Below are 26,685 nucleotides of genomic sequence, written 5' to 3'. Positions count from 1 at the left end.
CAATGGGAGTCTGAAGGTGAGCTCTAGTTACTTTTGCAAGTACATTTGGTAAGTCAACTAGATGAAGGTGGAGAAAGAAAAGTTACAGCGATTGGGTTCACATTAAAAACAACTCTGGAAAAAACGCCAGTGCCGAGATCGACGCTTTCCTGACAATGCAGCGACCAATGGTACTCTGATCCATTAAGAGCGCGCTACAATCCCAAATCTTAGCAAGTCAACTTGGCATCCCAAATCCGAAAGGGCCTGGGGAAACCGGGGCGGGGCAAGGGACTCCCTCAGCAGAGGCAGAAGTTCATTTTCTGGGAGGGTGAACCACCTCCCACCAACCCCCCTCGGTCCTCTCCCCCGAGAGCGGCCGCCGTCCGCCGCCCAGCCCAGGCTCGGGGTCCTGCCCGCAGGCCCGCGGGGATGGGTGGGTTGGAGCAGTCGGCTTCTCCCCGTTACCCGGGTCCCGACCAGGAGCTGTGGGACCAGTTGCTCTAACTACCCCGAGTCCCCCGCATCGGCTGGAGCGGCCTCCCGCCGCGCCCCGGGCCTCCCGCCGGCAGGAATGCCCCCGCCCCGCTCACCCGCCCGGGTGGTGTCCGTCAGGTCGTGGTTGGCCGCTCCCCGGGGAAACTCCCTCAGTTTCCGGCCGCTCAGGCTCAGCACCCCGGTTACCGCTGCCTCCTCCAGCGCTCGATCGAGGGAGCGGCTCCATGAGCCCGGGCCAGGACCAGCGCCTGAGCCGGAGCTTGGGCCGCAGTTAACGCCGGAGAGGTTACCTCCCGACGCCACTGGCCCAGAGTACTCTGCAGCCGCGGTCACGGCGACCAAGCCAGCGGCCGCCATTTCCCAGCCGACAACCCTCCGGCCCGCCGGCTCAGCGCATGCGCGGCCAGAACTGATGGGTGGGCGGGGAAAGGGGCATTCAGACCCCGGCCGGTTCCCTTGATGGGCAGGGCTGCGGTGCCCCTCCGCACATCCAGACGCTTGCCTCCGCCCACATCGAGTTTTTCAAGGGAAATTGAAACAGAACTCACAAATCGGGTGCAGCCCCCTACTCTAGGTTCCCAGTAGCATTTCTAAAACGCCTCTACAAAAATATCTTTCAGACAACGCTCCTCACCAAAACGTCTCTGCTTTCCTCAGTCCTGGAGGATTAGGTTAAGCATTAAATTAAGGCTTCTTAACACTGTTGCTATCAGAAACTTGGGCAACAAGAGGGGACCCTGCGATACGACCTAAAACATTTGCCACCTTCTGTCATTCTATAAACCAAATGATCTAAATGGAGACTTGTAGATTTATTAACTATCATTGCCTGAGGGAAATACAAGTGCTAACCTGGCTCCCAAACTCCGTAATTTTCATTGAAAGAGTTATCTGAATATTTTAGGCTCTCCCTCCATTTATTAAATAATACTTGTCCTTTAGGCAAGATCTTGTTGTTGAGCAAAGCAGGATGAACGGCATTAAAGGCTAAAATTTTGGTCTGGAACCAAAATTGAGGAAAATGATCTGACCATAATCTAAATGTGGGAATTAAGGGTAGACCAAAGAAATAGTGAAAAATGAAACCATTACCGAAAAAGTGGAAAATACCATATTTTAAACTAATTATACCTTACTTATATTACAACCAGTATTCAGAATATTGTTTCTTTCACATATTCAAGCCGTTCCTGCTACATGATGTAAATTTTCCCTACAATCAACTAGCATTTACTGTGGGAAACAGAAGAGGCTGTCAGATGCAGCTCTTTTCCTAGGAGATTATAATCTAATTATGGAATCCAGACAAATATACCAATTAGAGAATAAGACAACAAAAAAGCGGTGATGGAGATTACCCATCAGAATTCAGACAAAAGGAATCTGTATGAGGGATGAATGAGGTTTTGAAAAAAATCTGAAGGATTATTAAGTGGAATAGGCTCCAGGGGGATAAGAGCAATACTCCAGATTGGGAGGAGGATCAGCGTGAATACACCAGGTATGATTTATAATGGTACATGTGGAGAACATTAAGGCCACAAGCGAAAAAGTTCATGTCAGACAGCAAGAGAAATTAAGTTTGGAGAGATCCTACCCATCATTCAAGGTCCAACTCTTCTACAAAACTTTCACTAGCACTTCCCCCAACTCCTAAATGGAAGAGATTATAAAAAATTTTAATCTCAGTGCCAAAGCTAATTAGTAACAGCTGCTCAGAGTTATTCTATGAACTCTTAATACTACATTCTAGATTCTTCAGCAACAAGTTCCATGATCAATTATCAATGTCTGTCTTGAGCATGGGTCACTGCAATGGCAAATGATCTACATTTGTCATCCTTGGCAAATAACACTTATCCAATGCATGAACTGGTTTTCTTGATTTTGGTTTCCTAAAATTTTGTGATTCTTAGAAAGATTTTAAGCTAATTAAGAGCAGGACCTCATTTTATACTTTTTAGAGATACTTCAACTACAATGACTAAAAGCATAATCCTATATTCCATATTAACTCTACAATGCTACAGAAATAGTTGCCAGATAGCTAAAATGCACCATTGTCATCTATATTTGATTACCTATTATCTTCCACATTTACACTAAATTCTTCCGATAAGGTCTTTGTAATATGGCCTCATTCTTCCTATCTGCATATCTCATCATAATTACAACATACCATGCAAATCCAGGTCTCTGAACTTCTGAACAAGTTTATAGATTTATGTTACTTTCCTGTTCAACTAGATTTTAAGGTCCTTAATATGTTAAACTCTTTAATTGTCCATATCCCAGGGCTGAGTATATCAACAGGAGTTAAAAAAAATAGTGAGAATGAATGGAAAGCAGCAGAGACACATGATGGGTTACTGTACTAACACAGGAGAGAAGGTTGGGAGGCGACAACAACAATTTTTGAGAACAGGGTACGTAAGTCTGTAGATATTCGAAGATCGAAAGAAAGGCCCGTGGATACGGGGGGAAATGAAGATGCTATATACACCATTATATGAGACAACTCCTAGTAAAGAAAGGCTGAAAGAAAAGATAAAGGAGCTAATTTTGAGACTTCTAAGGATTTGAGGTTTCACCTAAAAAATAAAGGTACAATATGAGAGAATTCTCATCCTACTCCCTCAATCTTCTCCATAAAGCAAGTGAAAAGATCATCTTGTGAGAATGAGATATAGGAAATGGAGTCATTGTGAGTTCACCAGTCTTTTTTTTTTTTAAAGATTCGCACCTCAGCTAACAACTGTTGCCAATCTTTTTCTTCCTTTCTGCTGCTTCTCCCCAAATCCCCCCAGTATATAGTTGTATATTTTAGTGGTGGGTCTTTCTAGTTGTGGCACCTGGGGTGCCGCCTCAGCGTGGCATGACGAGTGGTGCCATATCCGCGCCCGGGATAAGAACCAGCGAAACCTTGGGCTGCTGAAGCAGTGTGCGAACTTAACCACTCCGCCACGGGGGCAGCCCCTCACCAGAGAGTCTAGTGATGAATAAAAGAAATGATGAGAAACAGTTACAAAAAGGCTGTGAGTAAAACGGTTACAGGGATCTATAACTTATTCCACTACTGCTCTGTGGACTGGAAGCAGGAGCTGAAAAAACAGGCAGTGGGGGTTACTGATTGTTAAGAATTGATAGAGAGAACTTCCCTGCTTCTTCCTGTTTATTTTACAGGCTGAGAGTTAACTCATTGAATACTAGGGGCAAAAACGTTTCACTCAAATCTCAATAGCTCTCTCCAATTCTGCATCTCACTATACCATGCAGAAATAAAGTCCTTCCCTTGCCCCTTCTACTCACTAGAAATATATTATGGTCACTCCTGTAAGTCTCCACTTTTATAAACCCAAAGTAGTAGGATTAAAATCTTGGCTAATCCCATTCTCTGCAAAAGTAAAGCAAAGACACTGACTTGTTGAATACATTCAATAAATGTTTGGTCCTTTCCTTTCCTGACTTCTTTAATAAGAAACACTAATAACTGACTTTTAAATTTAAAATTTAGACAAGGTGATTTTCTTCTCTTAGAGGAAAATGGAAATCGAAGTAGAAGTTAAACACACAGACACGAGGGGAAGTTTCCTACTCATCTTTAAACATAGGTAAACCTGATCTGAATACACTCAGAACAAGGAATTTCAGTTCCAGAATGGTTATCACATTTCCCTGTTTTATCAACCTTTTTGTTGAATAGATTTCAGATAGAAAGCAAACTGTAATGGTAGGGAAAGAAAAAGACATTAGAAGTCAACAATTTATAAGCAAATCTTTAAATCTCTGTTAATGGTCCATAACAGTCTAAAATTCTTATTGTAAAAGCTTGGGGTTTATTGGTATCACTTTATAAAAGAGGCTAACTCCAAAATGATCTATGCAAAAAGAGCTGTCTTTAAATGGAAGCTTAAATCACATGCTTCATTTTTTTTTTACAGTGGCAAAAACCAAATAATCATATAATCCTGATGAAAGTTCAAAGGTACATTGATCAGAAACGAAGAAATCATTTTCTGCCCTAATATTGCCTGCATTCAGAGTGTATATTCATTCTCTGTAGTGCAAAGTCAGCTATTTTTTCTCACTCTTACTTCCTTATGGTAAATACACATCAGAACAAAATTACCCTGACACTGTATGTTATGTGAATTATAAAGCTATTGACAGGAAAATATGACATATATATTTATTCTAACAAAAAATAACAATTGGGCAATGACGCCTATAAGTTTCCTCATACTTAGAAGTATTTTATGATTTATTTAAAATTAAAATTTAAAAGTTTATGCCTATTAGAAAAAAATACATAACATCTGATTAGGAAGACTGGTCTTTTTCTAATGGGTCTACATAATACCAAAGTAACGAAGTCTCATGATCATCACTGGTAGAGTAGATTTACTTACCACGCTACAAATGCCAAAGCATGGCTATTACCACTTCTTAGATATCTGACAAGCCACACACTACTCTACTACTTTCTGTGGGTGTTCAATTGACAAGGGCAGTTTATTACGAACTGAGAATTAAAAGATCTGAGCTCAAAAAGTGACTGCCACAAACAAGTCTTGAAAAGTTGAATTTCACTTAACTAGGATGTAAAAAGAGGACTTGAACTGGATGATCTCTAAAGGCTCATTTAACCTAATATTCTGCATTCTAAGTAAATCTGAATGAAATGGTCAAAAGGCAGTTGGAAGGATGTCAATATGAGTCTAGAGTGATTTACCAACTTGGCTGGTAGGTAGGTTGGCAAACTCTAAAAGTTGTAAATATATCACCACAAAGTTCTTTGTAACATAGAACAATCTATAAACCACAACTCAATCTTTATAGCTAAGAATAAATCATGTGAGACCTGTAACATTTTATTTGTTAAAAATGGACAGCTTCAGAATAGATCTAAATGTAACTTTTCCAAAAAACACCAAAAAGTACAGTGTAAAGCATCTCCTCATTAAATACAAACGTTCATTTTGTGATGCACTGCATCAATGTTTTGCATACACCTTGATGCAAAGGAAATTTTAAGTTGCATCCTGTTTTTAAAAAAAAACTTTAAGAACTGAAAAAGGATGACTACAACCACATTCCAAGAAAGGAAATTTTCCTCCAACAAAGCATATTCTTTTGTCTATATACAACATGTTAGCACTCAAGAATTTTAATTTAGTTGTAACAAAGGCAAAATTTTATATTTAAAAAGAAAATGAAATGACAGATACATGAAGAGCAAAAGTTTAATATACCAAAGACACTCTGTTGTTTGATGCACTTAATGTCAATATTTGGGGCAATTTTTAAAGTTTTCAAAAAAAGGCATTAATAATAGCTCTATACAATAATATTTAAAATAAGAAAATGAAAACTTTATACCATATTTTCACAAACTGTTCTAAAGACAGCAAACTCGTGCTCAGTTGTTTTTCCTTTGCTTTAAAATAAGCTACCAGTAATTCTAAACCAGTCTAAAACTTACTGTTCATGGATCAAATCTAAGCATTTATATTTGCAAAAAAGTTTCGCAATGAGTCCTTGGCCTAAGGAGAGACTAGAGTTTATTTTCAAATTGTATGACTGGCTTCCAATAATCCCTTATCAGTAGACTGACTGGCAAAATACCAGATATTAAGGATCAGATTTAATTCTTTGGTATAAGCATGAAACTGTTATTGATAGCTTTCCGTGGCTAGCATAAACCAAGTAACCCAAGGAGGAAGAGAGACAACAATAAAGTCTAGCATACAATGCAAGGCAGGCAGGAGTGATAACTTAATGCTTTGTTTTTTTTTACAGGGAAAATCAACACTAATAATACACTCTAGGGAAACTAACAGCTATTTAGAGGTTTTAACATTATAGCAAACCAAAAGGTTAAGCTTCAAAATGACCAAACTTGTAACTGGAATATTTTGCTGCATTTTGGCATTATACCATAACTTATAGTATACAACCATCTGAGGACTCAACACTAACTTGGCACAACAGACTAACTCCTCCTACCACTCCAGAGTGTGGGGGGGAAAACCCTTTTCTCATCATAAATGCCTGAATTTTATACAAGAAATCAGAGTGAAAGGGACAAAACAATGTTACAATGTAACTCTATCATCATTTTGCAGTTTTTTTCTTTGTGATGTGTACAAGCATATTTTCATTTTTGGAGCTGTATATTATTTAACTTAGCAAGCTCAAAAGCTTATAAAACTTAACTTTTCAAATAAGAAAGTCTAGGACTTTATGGCTATTAATTTTACTATCAAAATATCTAAGGGGCTCAATCCATTTTAATAATTATAATTCTTCTAAATATTATTTGAAGAATTCTCTGTGGACACTAGATTTAAGACTACACTAAATCCAAACAGTATACTTATAACCTGTGTTTCAAAGTTTTTCACCTCAGTTACCTGTATTCAACCTGCTACTCCCTCTCATACTTTCTTCATTTACTAAACACAAATTGTCAGCTTTTACATCGGAACTTCTCCTCCAATGCTCTATCAAATAACTTTGTAAACACATTTATAGCCTTTTACACACCAACATTTTAAACTGAGACTAACGCCTAGAGTCACATTTCTTGTTAAAAGTTCAGTATTAAAGATTTACAACTCTGGAGGATTAACCTAATGTTACCTGAAAAATGAACCAAGTTCTAGATATTCCCATAAACCTTAAAACCCAAAACTGCAATTCTAATAAATTTTTTTACACCTCTAAGGAAGAAAAGTCAACCACACTTATTACATCAGCACTATAAAAGATAAGTGACAGCAACAAAGGGACCTATTAATATTTCTGAAGATCAAGATTTACCATGGCAAAGTGTAAAAAATGGGCAAAGGCAATGAGATCCTAAATACCACTATCATAAAAATAATCAATTTCTATCTCTCTGTCTTCTTTCTGCTGCATGAGGAACCAAAGAAGTCAAATAGAGAATTGTTCTGTCTGAGCCAACCATGAAATCTTTAAGAACAGATAGGTATATTCCCTGTTATTCTTCCAGGGCATTATTTATACATTAAAAAAAAAAAAAACTTCAAAAATAAAAATAGGAGTTATTTAGCCTTGTGAATATTTTGAAATAAAGTTTCTTGAATTTCTGTGACGAACTCTTCAAGCAATTCAACTTTTAAAACAGAGTCATCACTCCAACGTCCCTTTGACATGGGATCTATCCCACAGTTACAAAGCGGCTTCCTCCTTTGTTGAACGTGAGAGTGGCTCTTTGTTCCTTCAGGATCCCAAATCGCTCGTTCAAAGTCATCCCTGTCTAGAGAAAACAAAACAAAACAAAAAATTAAACTACTTGACTACAAGCCATATTTTCTTTGGAACAATAATGCAATCATAATGGTATTCACAGTAACAACAGCCAACATTTCCTGAATATTTATGTGTATGAACTCATTTAATTTTAAGAAAAACCGTACGAAATAGGTAAATTTAGTGAAGTTTGCCGAAGTTAGTTAACTTGCCTACTTGCAGCTCCAGAATTTATACCAGGTAGTCTGACTCAGAATCCCTATCTCCTAGCCATTATAATGCCTACATTATACACTATATAAAACACATATCCTATAATGCCTATAAGTCATACATCCAAAGATTTCTCTATCTGAATTATTTTTAGGCTCTGCAAACACTGCCACCAACTGTAGCAATGCCTTTGATAAAAGAGTTATTTAGACTTGTGAATATTTTGAAACAAATTTCCTTGAATTTCTGTAAGTTCATCACAGAAATTCATATCAAAATATGGTTTTTGATTAACAACAGAAAGCACACAAATTATACCCAATTTCTGAAAGGAAAGTAACAACAGTGACAAAATAAAAATAACCAAAATCAATTTGGTCAAATTTCTGTCCATACTTCATATCTTGAATTCCACAGATTCTTGTGTCAGTGGATACAAAAAAAGCATGTGACAAAATCCAACACCCATTCATGATAAAAGTTCTTAGCAAATTACAAATAAAAGGAAGCTCCCTCAATCTGATAAAGAGACTCTACTAAAAACCTAATGGTAACATCATACTCAATGGTAAAACATTTAATACTTTCTCCTTTAGCCTGGGAACAAGGCAAGGATACATGCTCTCCCACTTCTATTGAACATTGTACTGAAAGTCAATCCTAGCCATCATAATAAAGAACAAGAACAGATTTAAAGATTAGAAAGTAATTTGGAGAATGACATGATTGTTCACATAGAAAATCCTAAGGAATCTACAAAATTACTAAAAGTAATAAATGAATTTTAGCAAGACATAAGATACAAGGTCAACACAAAACTGTCAAAACCATGGTGAAATATACCACTTCACACACACTTGGATGGCTATAATCAAATGACAGATAATAACAAGTGTTGGGGAGGACATGGAAACATTTATAACTCTTATACATGCTGGTAGGAATGTAAAATAGTGCAGTCACTTCTTTGGAGAACAGTCTGGCAGTTCCTCGAAAGGTTAAACAGAGTTATGATACGACCTAGCAATTTCACTGGTAGGTATTTACCAAGGAGAAAGGAAAACACATACACAAAAACTTGTACGTGAATGTTCAAAGGAGCATTATGCACAATAGCTCAAGAATGAAAACCATCCAAATATCCATTAACTGATAAATGAATATATAAAATACAGTATATATCCATTTAATGAAACATTATTCAGCAATTAAAAAAATGGAAATATTAACACAGTATGGATGAACCTTGAAAACACTATGCTAAGTGAAAGAAGCCAGTCAAAAAACATCACATAGTATATGATCCCATTAATATGAAATGTCCAAAACAGGCAAATCCACAGAGACAGAAAGTAGACAGATCAATGGTTTCCTGGGGTTGAGGAGACTTAGGACATCCTATTTAATTTGCTATACATTTGTTAATTAGAATATTAACCATAAATGGTCCAAAGAACTACAGGAAAAAAGTTTACCTGTTTTCCAACACTATTTATGTCAAATTGTAAAGGGACACCTTTAGGAACTTTTTTTATATCAGATTGCTCCCGTTTTGTCAAGAATGAGGGTACAGCAGTACGAGTTAATCGTGGTTTCTGGGTTCTATTAGAAAAATATAAAAATGAAATCAGATCAGCTTAACAATCAAAATAAGAGAAATAAATCATTTGGTACATAAAACATCTTGACATGTACACATGTTCAAATGTATTAGGGATACTTTATTTGTGCTCTCAAGAAAAGTATCTGGTTCTTGACTGACTAATCTAGAGACTAAAATTTATAATAGTTCACAGGACACCTCTTTAAGTAGAACCATAAACTTTTCAACAATTTGGAATGACTGTGATCTCCAAGTCTTGATCTTCTAGAGACTCATCACATGTTTTTTCATTTCAATCATTAAAATGTCTGGCTAGATGACAAACTCCATAAACTTAGAAAGTTTATAATGCAATAAATATAATGGAATGATTAACTAAATTAAGGTCATCTAGATGAAAGAATGCACTACGAAGCCTTTAAAAAGAAGGTAGATCTATATGTACCGAAAAGTAAAGATGTCAAAAATATACTGGGGGAAGGGGAAGAAGGTATACATAAAAATAGATGTACATTTATTTGTTATACAAGCACCGAATTTTTAAAATAAAAACACAAAATTGTTAAATGTGGTTACTTTGGGGCTGCAGAACTAGGAATCAAGAAAGCTTTTACTCTTAACTTTATACTATACTATTTCCATTTTGTACCACAAGTATTAGAGTCTTGCATTGCATAACGACCAGGATATGTTCTGAGAAACACATCATTACATGAACATCACAGAGCCTACTTACATAAACCTACATGGTATAGCCTACTCCACATGTAGGCCATGTGGTACTAATTTGTGGGATCACTGTTGTATACGCAGTCCAATGTTGAGTGAAACATTGTTATGCGATGCATGACTGTACTTTTATTCTTGTCTCAGTTTATTCTAACTTGGATCATACTCTGAGCAGAAGACCAACACTATTCTATCATCTTACATAATGAGAAGTTATACTTTTTGCACAATAAAGACTTACACTGGGCACTGCACTGCTCCAGGATTGTCAATGGATACAGTCAAAATTCCTCCATTTGTAGTGGAAGTCCGCCATCTAGTTTCAAAAAACCAAAACTTCATTAAAATATAAGTTTATAAACCCTATAATGTATTCTACATATAAACATACATTTTAACATAGCCATTATTTTTTCTTAGCTTTTAAGAAATATAGATACCTGGGGCCCACCATGATATAATTAATCACCATCTTGGAGGTAGGAACTGGATACCTGAATTTATTTAATATTTTTCAGTGTAACAAATATATGCACACTAAAAAAAAGTCAACACAGAAAGGCTTCTAATGAAAGCAACAGTCCTTCACCCCACCATTCTCCGCCTTCCTGCTTCCCAGAGGCAGCAATTCTAACCTTGCCTGTTTTTACTGTTCGCTCACTACCTCCAGTTTGCTAAACAAGATGCTTATATAATATCTTGCTATGATGAGGATTTAGCTCATCACACTATAGTCTAGTTTCCCTACCTACTCCTAACCGTTTTGATGGCTATATCACTATTTTACTTCCATTATAACTTTAAATATACTTAAATCTCTTTCTTTCAGTAGTGTCTCTTGACACCATCCCCTACTCACTTTCTATGAAAGGACAGTAGTACCTCCATTCCTTTCTTCCACCTCTTCTCCCACTTTGTACCTCCCACTTTTTATCAGCTCTACTCTTATATTTATGTTAGTCAAAATCCAACATTTACATTATATTCTGTTACCAAATTAAGTATTTTGTGCTATGTTCTATAGGTTGATTCTCAAAACAAATAAAAAGCATTTATATTATTACAATTATGTAAAAAATTTTCATTGCAGAAGCAAATAGACTATGATTATCACTTCCTTATGATTTCCAATGTCATGACTCTTGTGCAAAAGAATACTGCCAGCATTACATTCAAATAGTTTCCTTTCTTACACTTTGATTGCTCAAAATCATGCCCTATTTTAGTTGGAATCATATCTGGACCACGATCATATTTTATTTTCCAAAAAGCAGCCATAATTTTATATGGTTTAATCTCCAAAGCTGATCATATTGATGGAATTAGAATGCTACAACTCACACACTTGGGAAGTGCAATTCTAACACACAAAAATATATTTTTAAAAACCTTTATAGGTGTAAGGGGAAAAAATGTGAAAAGGAGAAACATCTTATTGTTTTTAAAGGTTTACAAATTTTCTAAAAGCTCTATTGGATTTTCCTCTATTTATTCTCTAATACATTCATTTGTATAAAAGCAGCTACAGAAAATAAAGAGCTGTTTTAATAAAATGGAAAAAAAGTAAAAAAAAAACCCTAAAAACAGAATGTATTTCGTGCCAAAACCGTTAAAATACTGAGGTGAAAATTTAAAAGGTTTTTGGGGGGGCCGGCCCCATGGCTGAGTAGTTAAGTTCGAGTGCTCTGCTTTGGTGGCCCAGGGTTTCACCGGTTTGAATCCTGGGCGAGGACCTGGCACCGCTCATCAAGCCATGCTGAGGTGGCATCCCACATGCCACAACTAGAAGGATTCACAACTAAAAACACACAACTATGTACCAGGGGGCTTTGGGAGAAAAAGGAAACATAAAATTAATAAAATAAAAAAATAAAAAATAAAAAAAGGTTTTTGGGAAAAAACAAAATAAGATTTATTTATTTCAGGCTCAACAGTTAATTTATTCATTTAATTTCTTTTGGATTGGGGCATATAGTAATTCGGGTCACTAATATTCTGGGAGTTTTGAAATGACATCTTGAAAAACAAATTGAAACTTACTGACGAGTTCTCTTTGCTACTACATCGTCTAGCAGTTGTTCTGTGTTCAACTGGGCCTGAACCTGAAGGGAAAAAAAAAGCAGTAGATCCCACAGAAAGCAGAGGACTTGAATCCAAAGAGCTATCCTGCTCTGTAACCTTATAACCCAGTATGGTATATGTATTAATGCAGGAGAGGGGCATGTGCTTATTCTGGCAACACGTCTTTGTTGGGGTTCCTATATGAGAACAAGTGATAAAAACAAGTTTATTCCTAAATAACATTAAATTCTTATAAGATGTTGCTATTGAGGACAACAAAAAAGAAAATAGGAAAAAAAAAAAAAAGAACGAATCTAATGTCATGTTCTGCAAATCCCAGACCCAACCCCTACACCTCAACCACGGGCCATGCCTACGATTGAGAATTACTAAAGGTGGATGTTGAGGATCCTTTGTTTGGGTACAAAGAAAACACTACCAAGAGTTTTTAATACCTTCAGGCCTCTTCTGAAAAGAAAAGTTGCCTGGCGAGTGTCTTTCTGATGACTTAATTTATTTCCACTCCTAGTAAAATTGGCTGGAATATTATTTCTGCAACAAAAACACATATATCATGAATAGCCTGAGCCACTTAACTCTGAAAACATCTTGAGAAAAAATAAGCAAAAACAGTTAAATTCATAGGCTGAAAACTTGAGGTACACTAAACATAAAGACTCTAAATTATTTTCTTATTTACACAAAGATTTGATTTACAAATATCTCCCTCTGCAGCATATTACATAACAACCTGGTTAATTTTGTATTAATCTATCTTGCAAATATTCAGCTCTCTAATATTCTGACATAAAACAACTCCTCTGAAGACATTTTAACATTTTTAATCCTAAATTTGGTGACAAATATAAATGAACAGATTTACAGGATTAGTACAAAGATCACATCTAGGCACCTCATAGTTGAACTACTGAAAACCAAAAACAGAGAAAACCTTGAAAATAACATGTCCAGTTTTCTCTTCCTTCCTCACTCAGAAACCTTTATGTATTAATAAAAAACACAGACAGACTTACTCTCTTCCGCTGCTTCCTCTTTCATGCACAGAACAACATACTCTTAAATATGTTTGACTTGACCTTCACTAATTCCTTTCTAGTTTCTATAGGAAGTTGGTAAAATACGAGAAAAAAATTTTCATTTTTATTTCTTTTTATAATTGAGTGCTTAACAGGTTAGCTAATCTTACCTCCAATCTTACAGAGGCTCAAATGCTAAATTTCCGTGGTAGCCAAATTAAGATGGGCTCATTAATGGCTCATGTAATTAACAAGTTATTATTTGAGAAGTTCCCTTTTTCCAAAAGGTACCACCAAGTGATTCCAAAAAAAAGAGACAATGGTTTTAAAGCAAAACTGCAATTCCAGCCATTGCATTTATACCAAGACTTCATTTCAGGGCTTTTTGTTTTGAATTATCTTCTATAAGAAATTAATAAATGGTACTTGAAACTGAAATAAGGAAACTTCATAGCTTGTCAATTTCCTTTCTGCCCACTTTATCCATACAGAGAACAGAACGCCACAATAGGTCATAATTTTTAAGTTTTTGTTATGCCTTTCAATTTAATATAAAAATAATTTCAGCTTAATAAGCATTTACACAGAATTCTTTCTAGTTGGCCTTTTCCACAAATAACACATATTGTTCTATTAAAAGCCACCGAGACTGAATAACAAACTCAGCTTTCAGGATTCCCAATTATGAATAATTCTGGCTGAGGTGTTTTTACCAAAATAATCACCTTTTGCAATTTTATTCTATATGTCATTGCAATTTTATTCTATATGTCAAGAGAGGTAAAGAAGTAGAGTGAAGTTTTTTTAAAAAATTTATAATTAGTTAAATTCATCAATAACACTGGGTCTAAAATATAAGGAAGCTATTACTGAATGCTTTCATGATGGATGTTCAGAGACATTCCAAATATGTCTTGAAAATGACCAAATAACTACAAGAATCACTGCAAATCCATCCCTTTGAATATGTAGTGTGAGAAATGTATCTTTTTAAATGCAGGATAACATATTATTGTCTTTATTATTGTCTTATATTTGAGTACTTACTTTCTATTTAACTGGTTAGGTCTCTTGAGAACTGCAACTGGTTTTCTCTGCACTTCATTTTGTCTCAGAAGGTTTGTCTTCCTTTTTAATGCTGGAAAATATCGTTCTATATTCTTTCAGAAGGCAAGAAACTATGTTAATCAGATTGCTTTTTGACATATATCCTCCTACAATAAACATTCCTGAGGCAGAATGGACACGGACTGCTGAGATGTATAGGTTAGAGAAACAGAGATTAAGTGACTTGAATGTTTCCAGTGTTAAGTGACTAAAAAGACAACAACCACATCATACTTAAAATTCTTGCCTCAAAAGGAGAATTCAAACAGAAAAATAAATTTTTATTTTTTTGAGGTGCTCTGGGAGATGCACGGGTGATGGGGAAACATGCCTCTGGAGCTCAAGAGAAGAATCAGAGAGCCAGAGATGTAAATCAGGGGATCATTTATATAAACGTGATTTTGATATCAAGTGAAGGGATAAGAGGGCCAAGGTACAAAAAATAAAAATATGTGAGAAAGAAAAAAGAGGAGGTCGTGATAACAAAGAGGCCTGAGTAGAAATGGCTACAGAGAAAAAAAGGAAAAGAAAATTTAATATCATAGAAACAAGCACATGAAATGTCCACCTTTTCTCCCTCCACATATGTAAGTTCAATCTATCATTAAAGCCCAATTTAGGTTTCCATATTTTCCATAAAGACTTTTCAAAAGTCCTTGACAATATGGACCATATATCTTATACTTAATCTGGATTCCCTTATATTTTAAGCATATGAGAAATATTTCATAAATACTGACTGACTATAAAACGCAAAAATTATAAAAATCTGGGCCAGCCCAGTGGCACAACAGTTAAGTGTGCATGTTCCACTTCGGCGGCCCAGGGTTCACTGGTTCAGCTCCTGGGTGCGGACATGGCACCGCTTGGCAAGCCATGCTGTGGTAGGCGTCCCACATATAAAGTAGAGGAAGATGGACATGGATGTTAGCTCAGGGCCAGTCTTCCTCAGCAAAAAGAGGAAAATTGGCAGCAGATGTTAGCTCAGGGCTAATCTTCCTCAAAAAAAACCCACAAAACAAAACAAAAATAAATAAATTTAAATTTACACCTAAAAAATTATAAAAATCTTCATTTTCATAAATATTTGGAAAAGAAGTAAATGTAAAAACAGGGATAAAGAATATCAAGAGCATAGGAGAAATGCTACAAAATCAGATTAATGGCCCATTCCAAGGTCTGTATTTTTGTCTTTAATAACATCAAGTAAACATGAAAGCTCCTTCTTTGATGCTGTTGTCAGATTATTTTCCTTCAAAATACTTGCCATATTGTAATCATATGATTTTCTATTGATTCACTGCAGAATCCCTTGCATCTAGCATACAGTGGGTACTCAGTCAACATTAGTTAAATGATGAATACATGGAATACAACTATAATACCCATTAATATATGGTGAATTTATGTTCCATGGCTCTAGAATTTATATGTGTGTATAAATGTGTTCTAAAAAGTATACCTAGGAATGTTTTTCTTTCATAATAATTTTGATTAAAAAAATTATTCCTCGGGAAGAAATAGAGAATCTGAATAGACCAATCACAAGTAAAGAAATAGAAAGAGTAATCAAAAACCTCCCCAAAAATAAGAGTCCAGGACCAGACGGCTTCTCTGGAGAATTCTACCAAACATTCAAAGAAGATTTAATACCTATCCTTCGCAAACTGTTCCAGAAAATAGAGGAAGATGGAGCACTCCCTAATACATTCTATGAAGCCAACATCACCCTGATCCCTAAACCTGACAAGGACAACACAAAGAAGGAAAACTACAGGCCAATATCACTGATGAATATAGACGCAAAAATCCTCAACAAAATTTTGGCAAACCAAATACAGCAATATATCAAAAAGATTATACACCATGATCAAGTGGGATTTATACCAGGGACACAGGGATGGTTCAACATCCGCAAGTCAATCAACGTGATTCACTACATTAACAATATGAGAAACAAAAACCACATGATCATCTCAATAGATGCAGAGAAAGCATTCGACAAGATCCAACATCCATTTATGATAAAAACCCTCAATAAAATAGGTATAGAAGGAAAGTACCTCAACATAATAAAGGCCATATATGACAAACCCACAGCCAACATCATACTCAATGGACAGAAACTGAAAGCCATCCCTCTCAGAACAGGAAGAAGACAAGGGTGCCCACTTTCACCACTCCTATTCAACATAGTACTGGAGGTGTTTGCCAGAGCTATTAGGCAGGAAAAAGAAATAAAAGGAATCCAAATAGGCAATGAAGAAGTAAAACTCTCGCTGTTTGCAGACGACATGATCTTATATATAGAAAACCCCAAAGAATCCATACAAAAACTATTAGAAACAATCAACAACTACAGCAAAGTCGCAGGGTATAAAATCAACATACATAAATCAGTAGCATTTCTATATGCTAACAATGAACTAACAGAAAAAGATCTCAAGAACTCAATCCCATTCACGATTGCAACAAAAAGAATAAAATACCTTGGGATAAATTTAACCAAGGAAGTGAAAGATCTATACAACGAAAACTACAAGACCTTCTTGAAAGAAATCGACGACGACATAAAGACATGGAAAGACATTCCATGCACATGGATTGGAAGAATAAATATAGTTAAAATGTCCATACTACCTAAAGCAATCTACAGATTCAACGCTATCCCAATCAGAATTCCAATGTCATTCTTTACAGAAATCGAACAAAGAATCCAAAAATTCATATGGGGCAACAAAAGACCCCGAATTGCTAAAGCAATCCTGGGAAAGAAGAACAAAGCTGGAGGCATCACAATCCCTGACTTCAAAACACACTACAAAGCCACAGTAATCAAAACAGCATGGTACTGGTACAAAAACAGATGCACAGATCAATGGAACAGAATTGAAAGCCCAGAAATAAAACCACACATCTATGGACAGCTAATCTTTGACAAAGGAGCTGAGGGCCTACAATGGAGGAAAGCTGTCTCTTCAACAAATGGTGCTGGGAAAACTGGACAGCCACATGTAAAAGAATGAAAATCTACCATTCTTTTTCACCATTTACTAAAATAAACTCAAAATGGATCAAAGACCTAAAGATTAGACCTGAAACAATAAGTCTTCTAGAAGAGAATATCGGCAGCACACTGTTTGACATCAGCTTCAAAAGAATTTTTTCGGACGCCATAACCCCTCACATGAGGCAAACAATAGAAAGAATAAACAAATGGGACTTCATCAGGCTAAAGAGCTTCTTCAAGGCAAGGGAAAACAGGATTGAAACAAAAAAACAGCCCACTAATTGGGAAAAAATATTCACAAGTTATTTATCCGACAAAGGGTTAATCTCCATAATATACAAAGAACTCACACAACTCAACAATAAAAAATCAAATAACCCAATTACAAAATGGGCAGGGGACATGAACAGACATTTGTCCAAAGAAGATATACGGATGGCCAATAGACACATGAAAAGGTGCTCATCATCACTAATCATCAGGGAAATGCAAATCAAAACTACACTAAGATCTCACCTTACACCTGTTAGAATGGCAAAAATATCCAAAACCAAGAGTGACAAATGTTGGAGAGGCTGTGGAGAAAAGGGAACCCTGATACACTGTTGGTGGGAATGCAAACTGGTGCAGCTACTATGGAAAACAGTATGGAGATTCCTCAAAAAGTTAAGAATAGAAATACCTTATGACCCAGCCATCCCACTACTGGGTATCTATCCTAAGAACCTGAAATAAGCAATTTCAGAAGCTCTATGCACCCCTATCTTCATTGCAGCATTATTCACAATAGCCAAGTCATGGAACCAACTGAAGTGCCCAGCAACTGATGATTGGATAAAGAAGTTGTGGTATATATATACAATGGAATACTACTCAGCCATAAAAAAGGACAAAGTTGTCCCATTCACAACAACATGGATAGACCTTGAGAGAATTATGTTGAGTGAAATAAGCCAGACAGAGAAAGACGAACTCGGTATGACTCCACTTATAGGTGGTAGTTAACGTATGGACAAAGAGAACTGATCGGTGGTTGCCAGGGGAAAGGGGGGTGGGGGGAGGGCACTAGGGGTGAAGTGGTGTAACTACAACATGACTAATAATAATGTACAACTGTAATTTCACAAGGATGTTAACTTTTATAACCTTAATAAAAAAAATAAATTAAAAAATTAAAAAAAAAAATTATTCCTTGGGGCTGGCCTGGCAGCTTAGTGGTTAAGTTCACACACTCCGCTTCAGTGGCCCCGGGGGTTCACAGGTTCAGATTCCAGGTGCAGACCTATACACCACTCATCAAGTCATGCTGTGGCAGCCTCCCACATACAAAATAGAGGAAGAGTGGCACAGATGTTAGCTCAGGGACAATCTTCCTCATCAAAAAAAAATATATTCCTTGAGAGAAAGAAATTAAGATATTTAGTTCATTTTTATGTTAATTTTATTAGGGTATTATGTACATAGAATAAAATTTTAAGTTTATAGTTTGATGAATTTGGATAATTACATACAATCATGTAACCACACCATAATCAAGATAGAGAAGAGTGCCCTCACCCTAAAACGTTTCCTTGTGACCCTCTGTAGTCAATTCCCTTACCTCGCCTGACTCCCACTCCAAGCATAACTGATTTGTCACTATAGCTTAGCTTTTTCTACAATTTCAAATAAATGGGATCACACAGTACATAGTCTTTTGTATTTGGCCTCTTTTGCTTAGCACAATGTTTTGAAATGTATCCATGCTATCCTGTGTATTAACATTTATTCCTTTTTTATCGCTAAATAGAATTCCACAGTATGGAGATAAGGTGTTTATTTCTGTCAAAATCAGATAAATGATTAAAACTACCCGTTAGTAGAAAATAACTGCCATTTACACGCAGCAACAACACATTTTTTTAAGGTCACAGATGTTCTAAATGGTTTAGTATTATCAGAGTTAAGTTAAAAGTTCTACAGAAAATAACATAGGCCCAGTTTTGGTAAATTCTGAATCTAAAAGGGAAAAGTTACGGAATTGACACTGACAAAGATATACAGTCCAGTAGAAGAATCTCGTAAGAACTTAAACACAACTTTTATATGACAGATATTCTAAGTTGACTCTCTCTAAAATCTATTCAGTACATTCTTAGCATTCTATAATTTAACATTTTCAATATTTTCAAACAACTCAAAAGACTACCACATGTGGCAACTTAAAATTTTTCCTGGAGCAAGTAATTAGCAGTTAAACCCACTCTCCCTTCCAGTATCCATATCTCATTAATGTCTTCTAATTTCTAATAATTAAACAGTAAATTCTATGATAAAGTTTTAGAGGAGAGAACAGCTGTTGGTGGTGGCAGAATTGAAAAGTTAAGGGATCTAAGACAGTTGTGGTTTTTAACCAGAATACGCACATTTAAGATAATTTAAGGAATGAATGTCCTGAATTTTTTTTTACAAGTATGTATTACTTTCATAATCAGAGAAACCAAAGGGATTGAAAAGTAGAACATTAAATTCTTTAGTGGTTCAGACGTACTAAACATAAGAATTAGAAGAAAAACAATTTGTGAAACTATTTTAAGGAATGCTTTAGCCAATCCAAAAATTACTCCTTGAGATGTAAATAAAACTTAAGTTAAAATTTGAAAAGTAACTAACTTATGGTGGGTAAATGATTGTAACTCTAATTAAAAATATCAACTAGGGGATAGGTACCTACCCAAGAGAAATGAAAACCTATGTCCATACAGACTTACAGGTGAATGTTCACAGCAACATTATTCACAATACCCAAAAAGCAGAAACAACCAAAATGTCCATCAACTGGTGAATGGATAAACAAAATATGGTATATCCATATAACGGAATATTATTCAGTAATAAAATGGAATGAAGTATTGATCCATGCTACAACATGAACCTGAACCTGAAAAACATGGCTACATGCCAGACCATTTATTATTGTATAATTTCCATTTACACGAAATGTACAGAACAGGCAAATATATGGAAAATCTACAGAAAGTAGATTAGTGGTTGCCTGAGGCAGATGATAAGGTATGACTGAATGGACATGAGATTTCTTTTTAGGGTGAAAGAACTGTTCTAAAATTAGATTGTTGTGATGATTGTACAACTCCGTAAATTTTCTAAAGTTCATTGAATCGTATGCTTAAAACAAATGAATTTTATAGTACAAACTTATACCTCAATAACCTGTTAAAAATTGTACACACACACAGGGAAAGTCAGGAATCCATAAGAAAAAATTTCATATTTGAGAATGTGGAAATTCAGGTTTCTTCATGAATGACAATGATTTTTAGTTACCAAATTTTTTATATAAGTCCCAAAGTACTACCTAAAAAATAAATAAAAATATTCAAATAAAATGCTCTCTCAAGCGCATGCACAGATACATTAGTACAAATAAAAGAAAAGGGTATCTGACTCACGGGTAGCCATCAACCTACCTTGTCACTTAGAGGTGGTCGATTCATAGGACTAATTCCTTTTCGAATTCCAGATGCTTTTCTGGCTGCAAGGCCAGTGATAACTGCATAAGGACGTCTCTTTCCAGGTATTACTCTTCCTCGACGGCTCAGACTATTCTTACCAAAACCTGTAGGAGAGGGAAAAAAAAAAGAAGAAACAATATCAATCTAAGAATACAACTGAGGGGCACACAGGTCACAAGATATCTTATTTCTTAAACAGGGTGGAGGGTATGAGTTTTATTTTTTATTATTATTTATATATTTCTTATATTATTTACATATATTTCTTTTGAATTACAGAAAATATTTCATTTTTTTAAGAGGCAATAAGCTGCAGTAGAAAGGGTCCTGTTGCTATAATGGACTGTAAAGGACCAGAGGATTCTCACATTTCCCCTCTAGCCATCCTCTGTCTGGTATTACTGTCTCAATAGATAGGACAGCCTCAACTTTCCCTGTGCAGTGTGTTAGCCGCTAACCACATGTGATTATTGAGTACTTGAAATATGGCTAGTCTGAATTGAGATGTAACAATGTACAATAATTCATTAATAATATTATATTTATTATATGTTGTAAAGATATTTTGGCTATATGGGGTTAAATAAAATATATTATTAATATGTGGCTCACATTTTATTTCTGTTGGATAATGCTAATCTAGAGTGGAGTCACTATCTCATCTCCCATTTACTTACTACGTTGCAATTTGGCTTCTTTATTTTCAGTCCTACCATATGCAAACTGCTTTTGCTAAAGTTCCCAGTGAGCTTCAATGGACGTATTTTAATATCTGTGGCATATTACATTACTGACTTTGCTTTTCCATTTTGTATCTTATCTATTTAAATACTTTTTTCTGATTATGAAAAAATAAACGTGCTCACTGCAGAATTCTTAGAAACATATAAAGTATAAATAAGGAAATAAAAGTCACCCATTATCCCACCACCTAGAGATAACCACTAACATTCTACATCTCTCTAGTCTTTTCTTTTACTTGTATGTATACATTTAAAAAGTTAACATTTTTAATTCCAACCATTTTTTTTTTTTTTGAGAAAGATTAGCCCTGAGCATCTGCCACCAATCCTCCTCTTTTTGCAGAGGAAGACTGGCCCTGAGCTAACATCCATGCCCATCTTCCTCCATTTTATATGTGGGACACCTGCCACAGCATGGCTTGACTAGCTCGGGATCCAAACCAACAAACCCCGGGCTACTGAAACAGAGCACATGAACCCAACCGCTATGCCACCAGGTCAGCCTCAGTTTCAAAAATTTTTAAGCAACTCAAAAGACTATCACTGGGCTGGCCCACGGCCAAGTGGTTAAGTTCATGTGCTCTGCTTTGGCAGCCCAGGGTTTCGCCAGTTCAGATCCCAGGTGTGGACATGGCACTGCTCATCAGGCCATGCTGGGGCAGTGTCCCACATAGCACAACCAGAAGGACCTACAACTAGAATATACAACTATGTACTGAGGGGCTTTGGGAATAAGAAGAAGAAGAAGAAAAAAAGACTATCATTACATGAGGTAATTCACAATTTTGTAGTACCAAGTGCCTAGAAGGTGGACTGAGTCAATCTTCTAGCAACCACATCTTATACTCTATATACTACTTTCTACTATACATTAACACTACATTGTGAATATTATCCCATGTCCCTACATTCTTTTATTTCATTAGTTTTTAATGTACCACACTTGATCCAATCAATTTCATACTAATCATTTTAGCTACTTCTAATGTTACACTGTTATAAATAACCTTGCCATAACAGTGTAGATAACACTTCTATACACATTCATGATTATTTCCTCAAGTCTCTAATAAAAAAAGATATAAGTTTCTAGAGAACAAAATGCTGTATCAAATAGTAAAGCAAACTCTTAAGAATTTTGATTCATACTGTAAAAATTCCCTCCAGAATGACTATATTTATTTACATTCCCAGGAAGATAATGGTGCCACTTTTTCCATATTATTGACAACTCTAAAAATTAATTCTTTTTAATCTTTACCATTTAGTATTTGAAAAAAAATCTTGTCTTACTTGGTAGTTTACTAGTGATAATGAACATTTTCCATGTGTTTTTTTGCTATCTGCCTTCTTCCATTTATGAACTGTCATATTGATAAATCCGTTTTCTAAAGTCTAGTTCTAATTTCCTTGGCTACTTTGATAAAAGAATTACATTACATTTATAACTGATTTTTCAAGAATTGACATATTTACAATACTCAGGAACACAGTATGGCTTTCTACTTATTCAAGTCTTCTTTTGCCACTAAATTGGCTCCATATAGTTTGAAGATTTTGCTCTTACAGGTCCTGCACATTTCTTTTTAAGCTTATTACTAGGTATTTTTATACATTTTGTTGTCAATCACAAAAAAATATCCTTTTCTAAGAATAATTTTCATATTACCATTCCTGGCATTACAGAAAGCTACTGAGTTTCTTGTTTTTTTTTTTTGAGGACGATTAGCCCTGAGCTAACTACTGCCAATCTTCCTCTTTTTGCCGGGGAAGGCTGGCCCTGAGCTAACATCCATGCCCATCTTCTTCTACTTTATACGTGGGACGCCTACCACAGCATGGCTTTTGCCAAGCGGTGCCATGTCCTACACCCAGGATCTGAACCAGCGAACCCCGGGCCACTGAGAAGCAGAACGTGCGAACTTAATCACTGCACCAGTGGGCCGGCCCCACTACTGAGATTTTAATTAATACCTTTTAACCAACCATGTCACTGAATTCACTTATTACTTCTAATAGTCTTTCAAGCTATTTTCTTGGGATTTCTGAGTGACAATCATATCACCCACAAGTGATACTGTCTTCTTCCTTCCAATAATTACACTTTAAAATCTTTTATTTCTTAACGCAACTGCCGGAAATTCCACAGAACCATGCTAAGTAACAATTGTGATACTGGGCATTCTTATCTTAACTCTAATTTTGGGGGGAATGTTTTCAGAATGGTATCCTGTATAATATTACACATCTGAAGTATGGTAACAGGTCTTCCAACAGAAAAGTTTCATGGTCAAACTAAATAAAGTAAAATAGTTTTCCCTACTGTAGGATTTCTCAGAACTAATGTGTGTGATGAATCTCTAAAACAGTGATAACATGTCACTCTCAAACTTATCTAATTCCAGAACGTTTTTGTGTGGTGTACCCATTTTAAGGCCAAAATCTAACAAGAGAGGAAAACTTGTTATATTATGATGGTTGAACCCTTTACCAATTTAATGTCATTCAGCTCCCAATTCATTCTTTACTGCCATGCTTCTCTTAATGGAACATTTCTCTTACCAGCTGGCACAATGTTAAGCTTTGTCAGTAGAGGGCGCTGGAGGGACTCTCGAAGAACAAGAGGCTTTTCTTCCACCTTTCAGTGTACAACTCAAGGCTTATTCTTGTGGCATAGGATACCCAGTGGCACACATTATCCCTCTCCCACAAGCTGAGACTATGGTAAATAAAGCAAGAGAGGCACGTACGGCACAAAATCTGAGCGTGAGTGACGCCTTAAATTTTGGTCCCTAGGCATCTGTCTAAATCTAGTCCTAGGCATCACTACAGTTGTGGCCCTGCTCATCCTCCAGTGAAAGCTGCATCACACCCACAAATGGCTTCCCAGTGAGTTTCACCAGCATGGCAATTCAGTATGGTGGGGAGTTCTTCCAGATTGCTTCCTTTCTCGGCTGCTGTGCCTCAGTCCTAATGGTACTGATTTTACTACTTTTATAATCAGAAAAGAAGCAATAAGTTACAATTTTTTCTTAAATTTTAAAATCAAATTATTGCCGCTCTGTGTGTGACTTCCTTCTAGAATTGCAACCAAATGGAAATTAGGCATGCTGGAGGAACCTGTATATTCAAATTAAATCTACATCTACTTGCTGTTTTTATTTGTATTAAATAACAAAGCAGGTAGGCACTGTGCTGAGTACTTTAATCTAAATGGGAACTTGATGAGGTTCACGCTATGATCTCAATTTTGCAGGTGAGCAAAATGAGGTGAAGGACAGCGACCACCCAGAGGTCATAGTTAGAAAATAGCAGTCATGAGCTAAGTGGAAGTTTGTGTGGCTCCAAAAACTGAACACTTTTCCAAACTTTAGTTATATAAAAACTAAAGAATAGTAAAAGGAAAATATAACCTATGGTATATTTCCAAAGATGAAAAAACAAGTATTATAGAAAAGTGGGCTCTGAGCTAGGTACTACAAAAAGGGCAAGATTTGAATAGGAAGATAGACATGAAGCGACAAGTACAAAGATGGCACAGCATACTGAGAGACAGTCTAGGGAAAAGGATAAGAAGTAAATGGATGTAGCTAGCCTCAAATCAGAGAGCTTTAAGTGGGGATAAAAACCGCACTTGACAAGGAATGAGGGGGTCACAGAACTCAAGATCAGATTACATCAGTCTAGAAGGCAGTATCTTTTTTTCTTTTTTTTAAAGATTTTATTTTATTATTATTATTTTTAAAGATTTTATTTTTCCTTTTTCTCCCCAAAGCCCCCTGGTACACAGTTATATATTCTTAGTTGTGGGTCCTTCTAGTTGCGGCATGCGGGATGCCACCTCAGCATGGCTTGATGAGCATTGCCATGTCTCTGCCAAGGATCCAAAACTGGAAAACCCTGGGCAGCTGAAGCGGAGCACGCACTTAACCACTTGGCCACGGGGCTGGCCCCTAGAAGCAGTATCTTAGAGTGAATGGAAGAGGGAGAGAGAAGGCAGTGAGACCATTTCAGATACTATTGCAGTCCTCAACCATGATATGATACAGGACTGAGAGAGGAACAAAGAAATGTGAAAGTACTCCAAAAGAATGAATTGGTAGAGCAAAAAGAGAGATTAAATAGATGAATTTCTTAATACACCAAAGTTTTATGCTTAAATGAGAAAGACTCATGAGAAAGAATACAATTAATTAAAAGGAGAAAAGTATGGGATAGAATTCTATTTCTGGGTGCCTTCTATTTCTGACAGTTACTGTCATTGTTCTCATACTCATGATTCTTTCCACTAACTTTTATTTCTCTCTTATCAGTGGCTTCTTCTCCTCTACCTTCTAGCAAACCCGGATCATCCCTTCCCTCTCCCTCCCTTTGTATGGTCTGAACAAACTTCACTAGCTGTACCTCAGTTTTAGCAATGGTTCTATTTTTCACTCTTTCATTGCACATTTCACAAATAAAGACCTTTACATATTGCTTCAATTTCTCTCCGTTCTTACCCTCTGTAACCTTCATATACTCTGAAAGCACTATGAAGTACTGAAGACATCATCTCATGCAATAGTCTTTTCTTAGTTTTCATCCATTTAGCCCCTCCAAAAAGTTCTCTTCTGTCTTTCCAGAGGGTCTTCATTCTCATTACTTGAACTACTATCTCTGAAGATCCTTTCACATTTTCAGCTCCATCGGAGGGGCAGTTTAGCCACATACAGAGCTTTAAAAAAATTCCATAGGCCCTACTTCTGCAGATTTTCATTCAGTAGAAATGAAGCGCAGCCAGACTATCAGTCTACTTTATAAAGCTCTACAGGTGCAACCAAGGCTGAGAACAACTAAAATTAGAGACAGGAATGTTCATCTTTCCTTTGAAACTCTTCAAGAATTTCTTTGACACCAACATCCACTTGCCTCAATAATT

At 36.2% G+C, this 26,685-nt stretch overlaps 2 protein-coding genes across 25 annotated transcripts in view; both read right to left on the bottom strand.

Annotated features, from left to right (window-relative positions):
• Positions 1-886, bottom strand: part of LRCH3 (leucine rich repeats and calponin homology domain containing 3) — a 111,707-nt gene extending 110,821 nt beyond the window's left edge. For 23 of the 24 annotated variants that reach the window (XM_070583607.1, XM_070583610.1, XM_070583619.1 and 20 more), the window contains exon 1: positions 573-883. In XM_070583607.1, coding sequence (XP_070439708.1) covers positions 573-834 — 262 coding nt within the window. In that variant the 5' untranslated portion in view covers positions 835-883. Of the gene's footprint in view, positions 1-572 lie in introns of all 24 variants that reach the window. The other variant, XM_070583627.1, reaches the window with a different exon arrangement.
• A 4,446-nt stretch (positions 887-5,332) lies between these two features.
• Positions 5,333-26,685, bottom strand: part of FYTTD1 (forty-two-three domain containing 1) — a 28,989-nt gene continuing 7,636 nt past the window's right edge. Inside the window, exons 3-9 of the mRNA XM_008518370.2 lie at positions 20,980-21,128; positions 14,443-14,555; positions 12,814-12,910; positions 12,338-12,399; positions 10,539-10,613; positions 9,441-9,567; positions 5,333-7,759 (exon numbers count right to left, since the gene is read on the bottom strand). Coding sequence (XP_008516592.1) covers positions 7,661-7,759; positions 9,441-9,567; positions 10,539-10,613; positions 12,338-12,399; positions 12,814-12,910; positions 14,443-14,555; positions 20,980-21,128 — 722 coding nt within the window. The 3' untranslated portion in view covers positions 5,333-7,660. The remainder of the gene's footprint in view (positions 7,760-9,440; positions 9,568-10,538; positions 10,614-12,337; positions 12,400-12,813; positions 12,911-14,442; positions 14,556-20,979; positions 21,129-26,685) is intronic.

This window comes from Equus przewalskii, chromosome 18 (assembly GCF_037783145.1).
Source record: "Equus przewalskii isolate Varuska chromosome 18, EquPr2, whole genome shotgun sequence".
In the NCBI taxonomy this organism is placed as follows: Eukaryota; Metazoa; Chordata; class Mammalia; order Perissodactyla; family Equidae; genus Equus; species Equus przewalskii.
The sequence above is the reverse complement of the archived record's forward strand: the minus strand, read 5'-3'. Positions and strand labels throughout refer to the sequence as shown.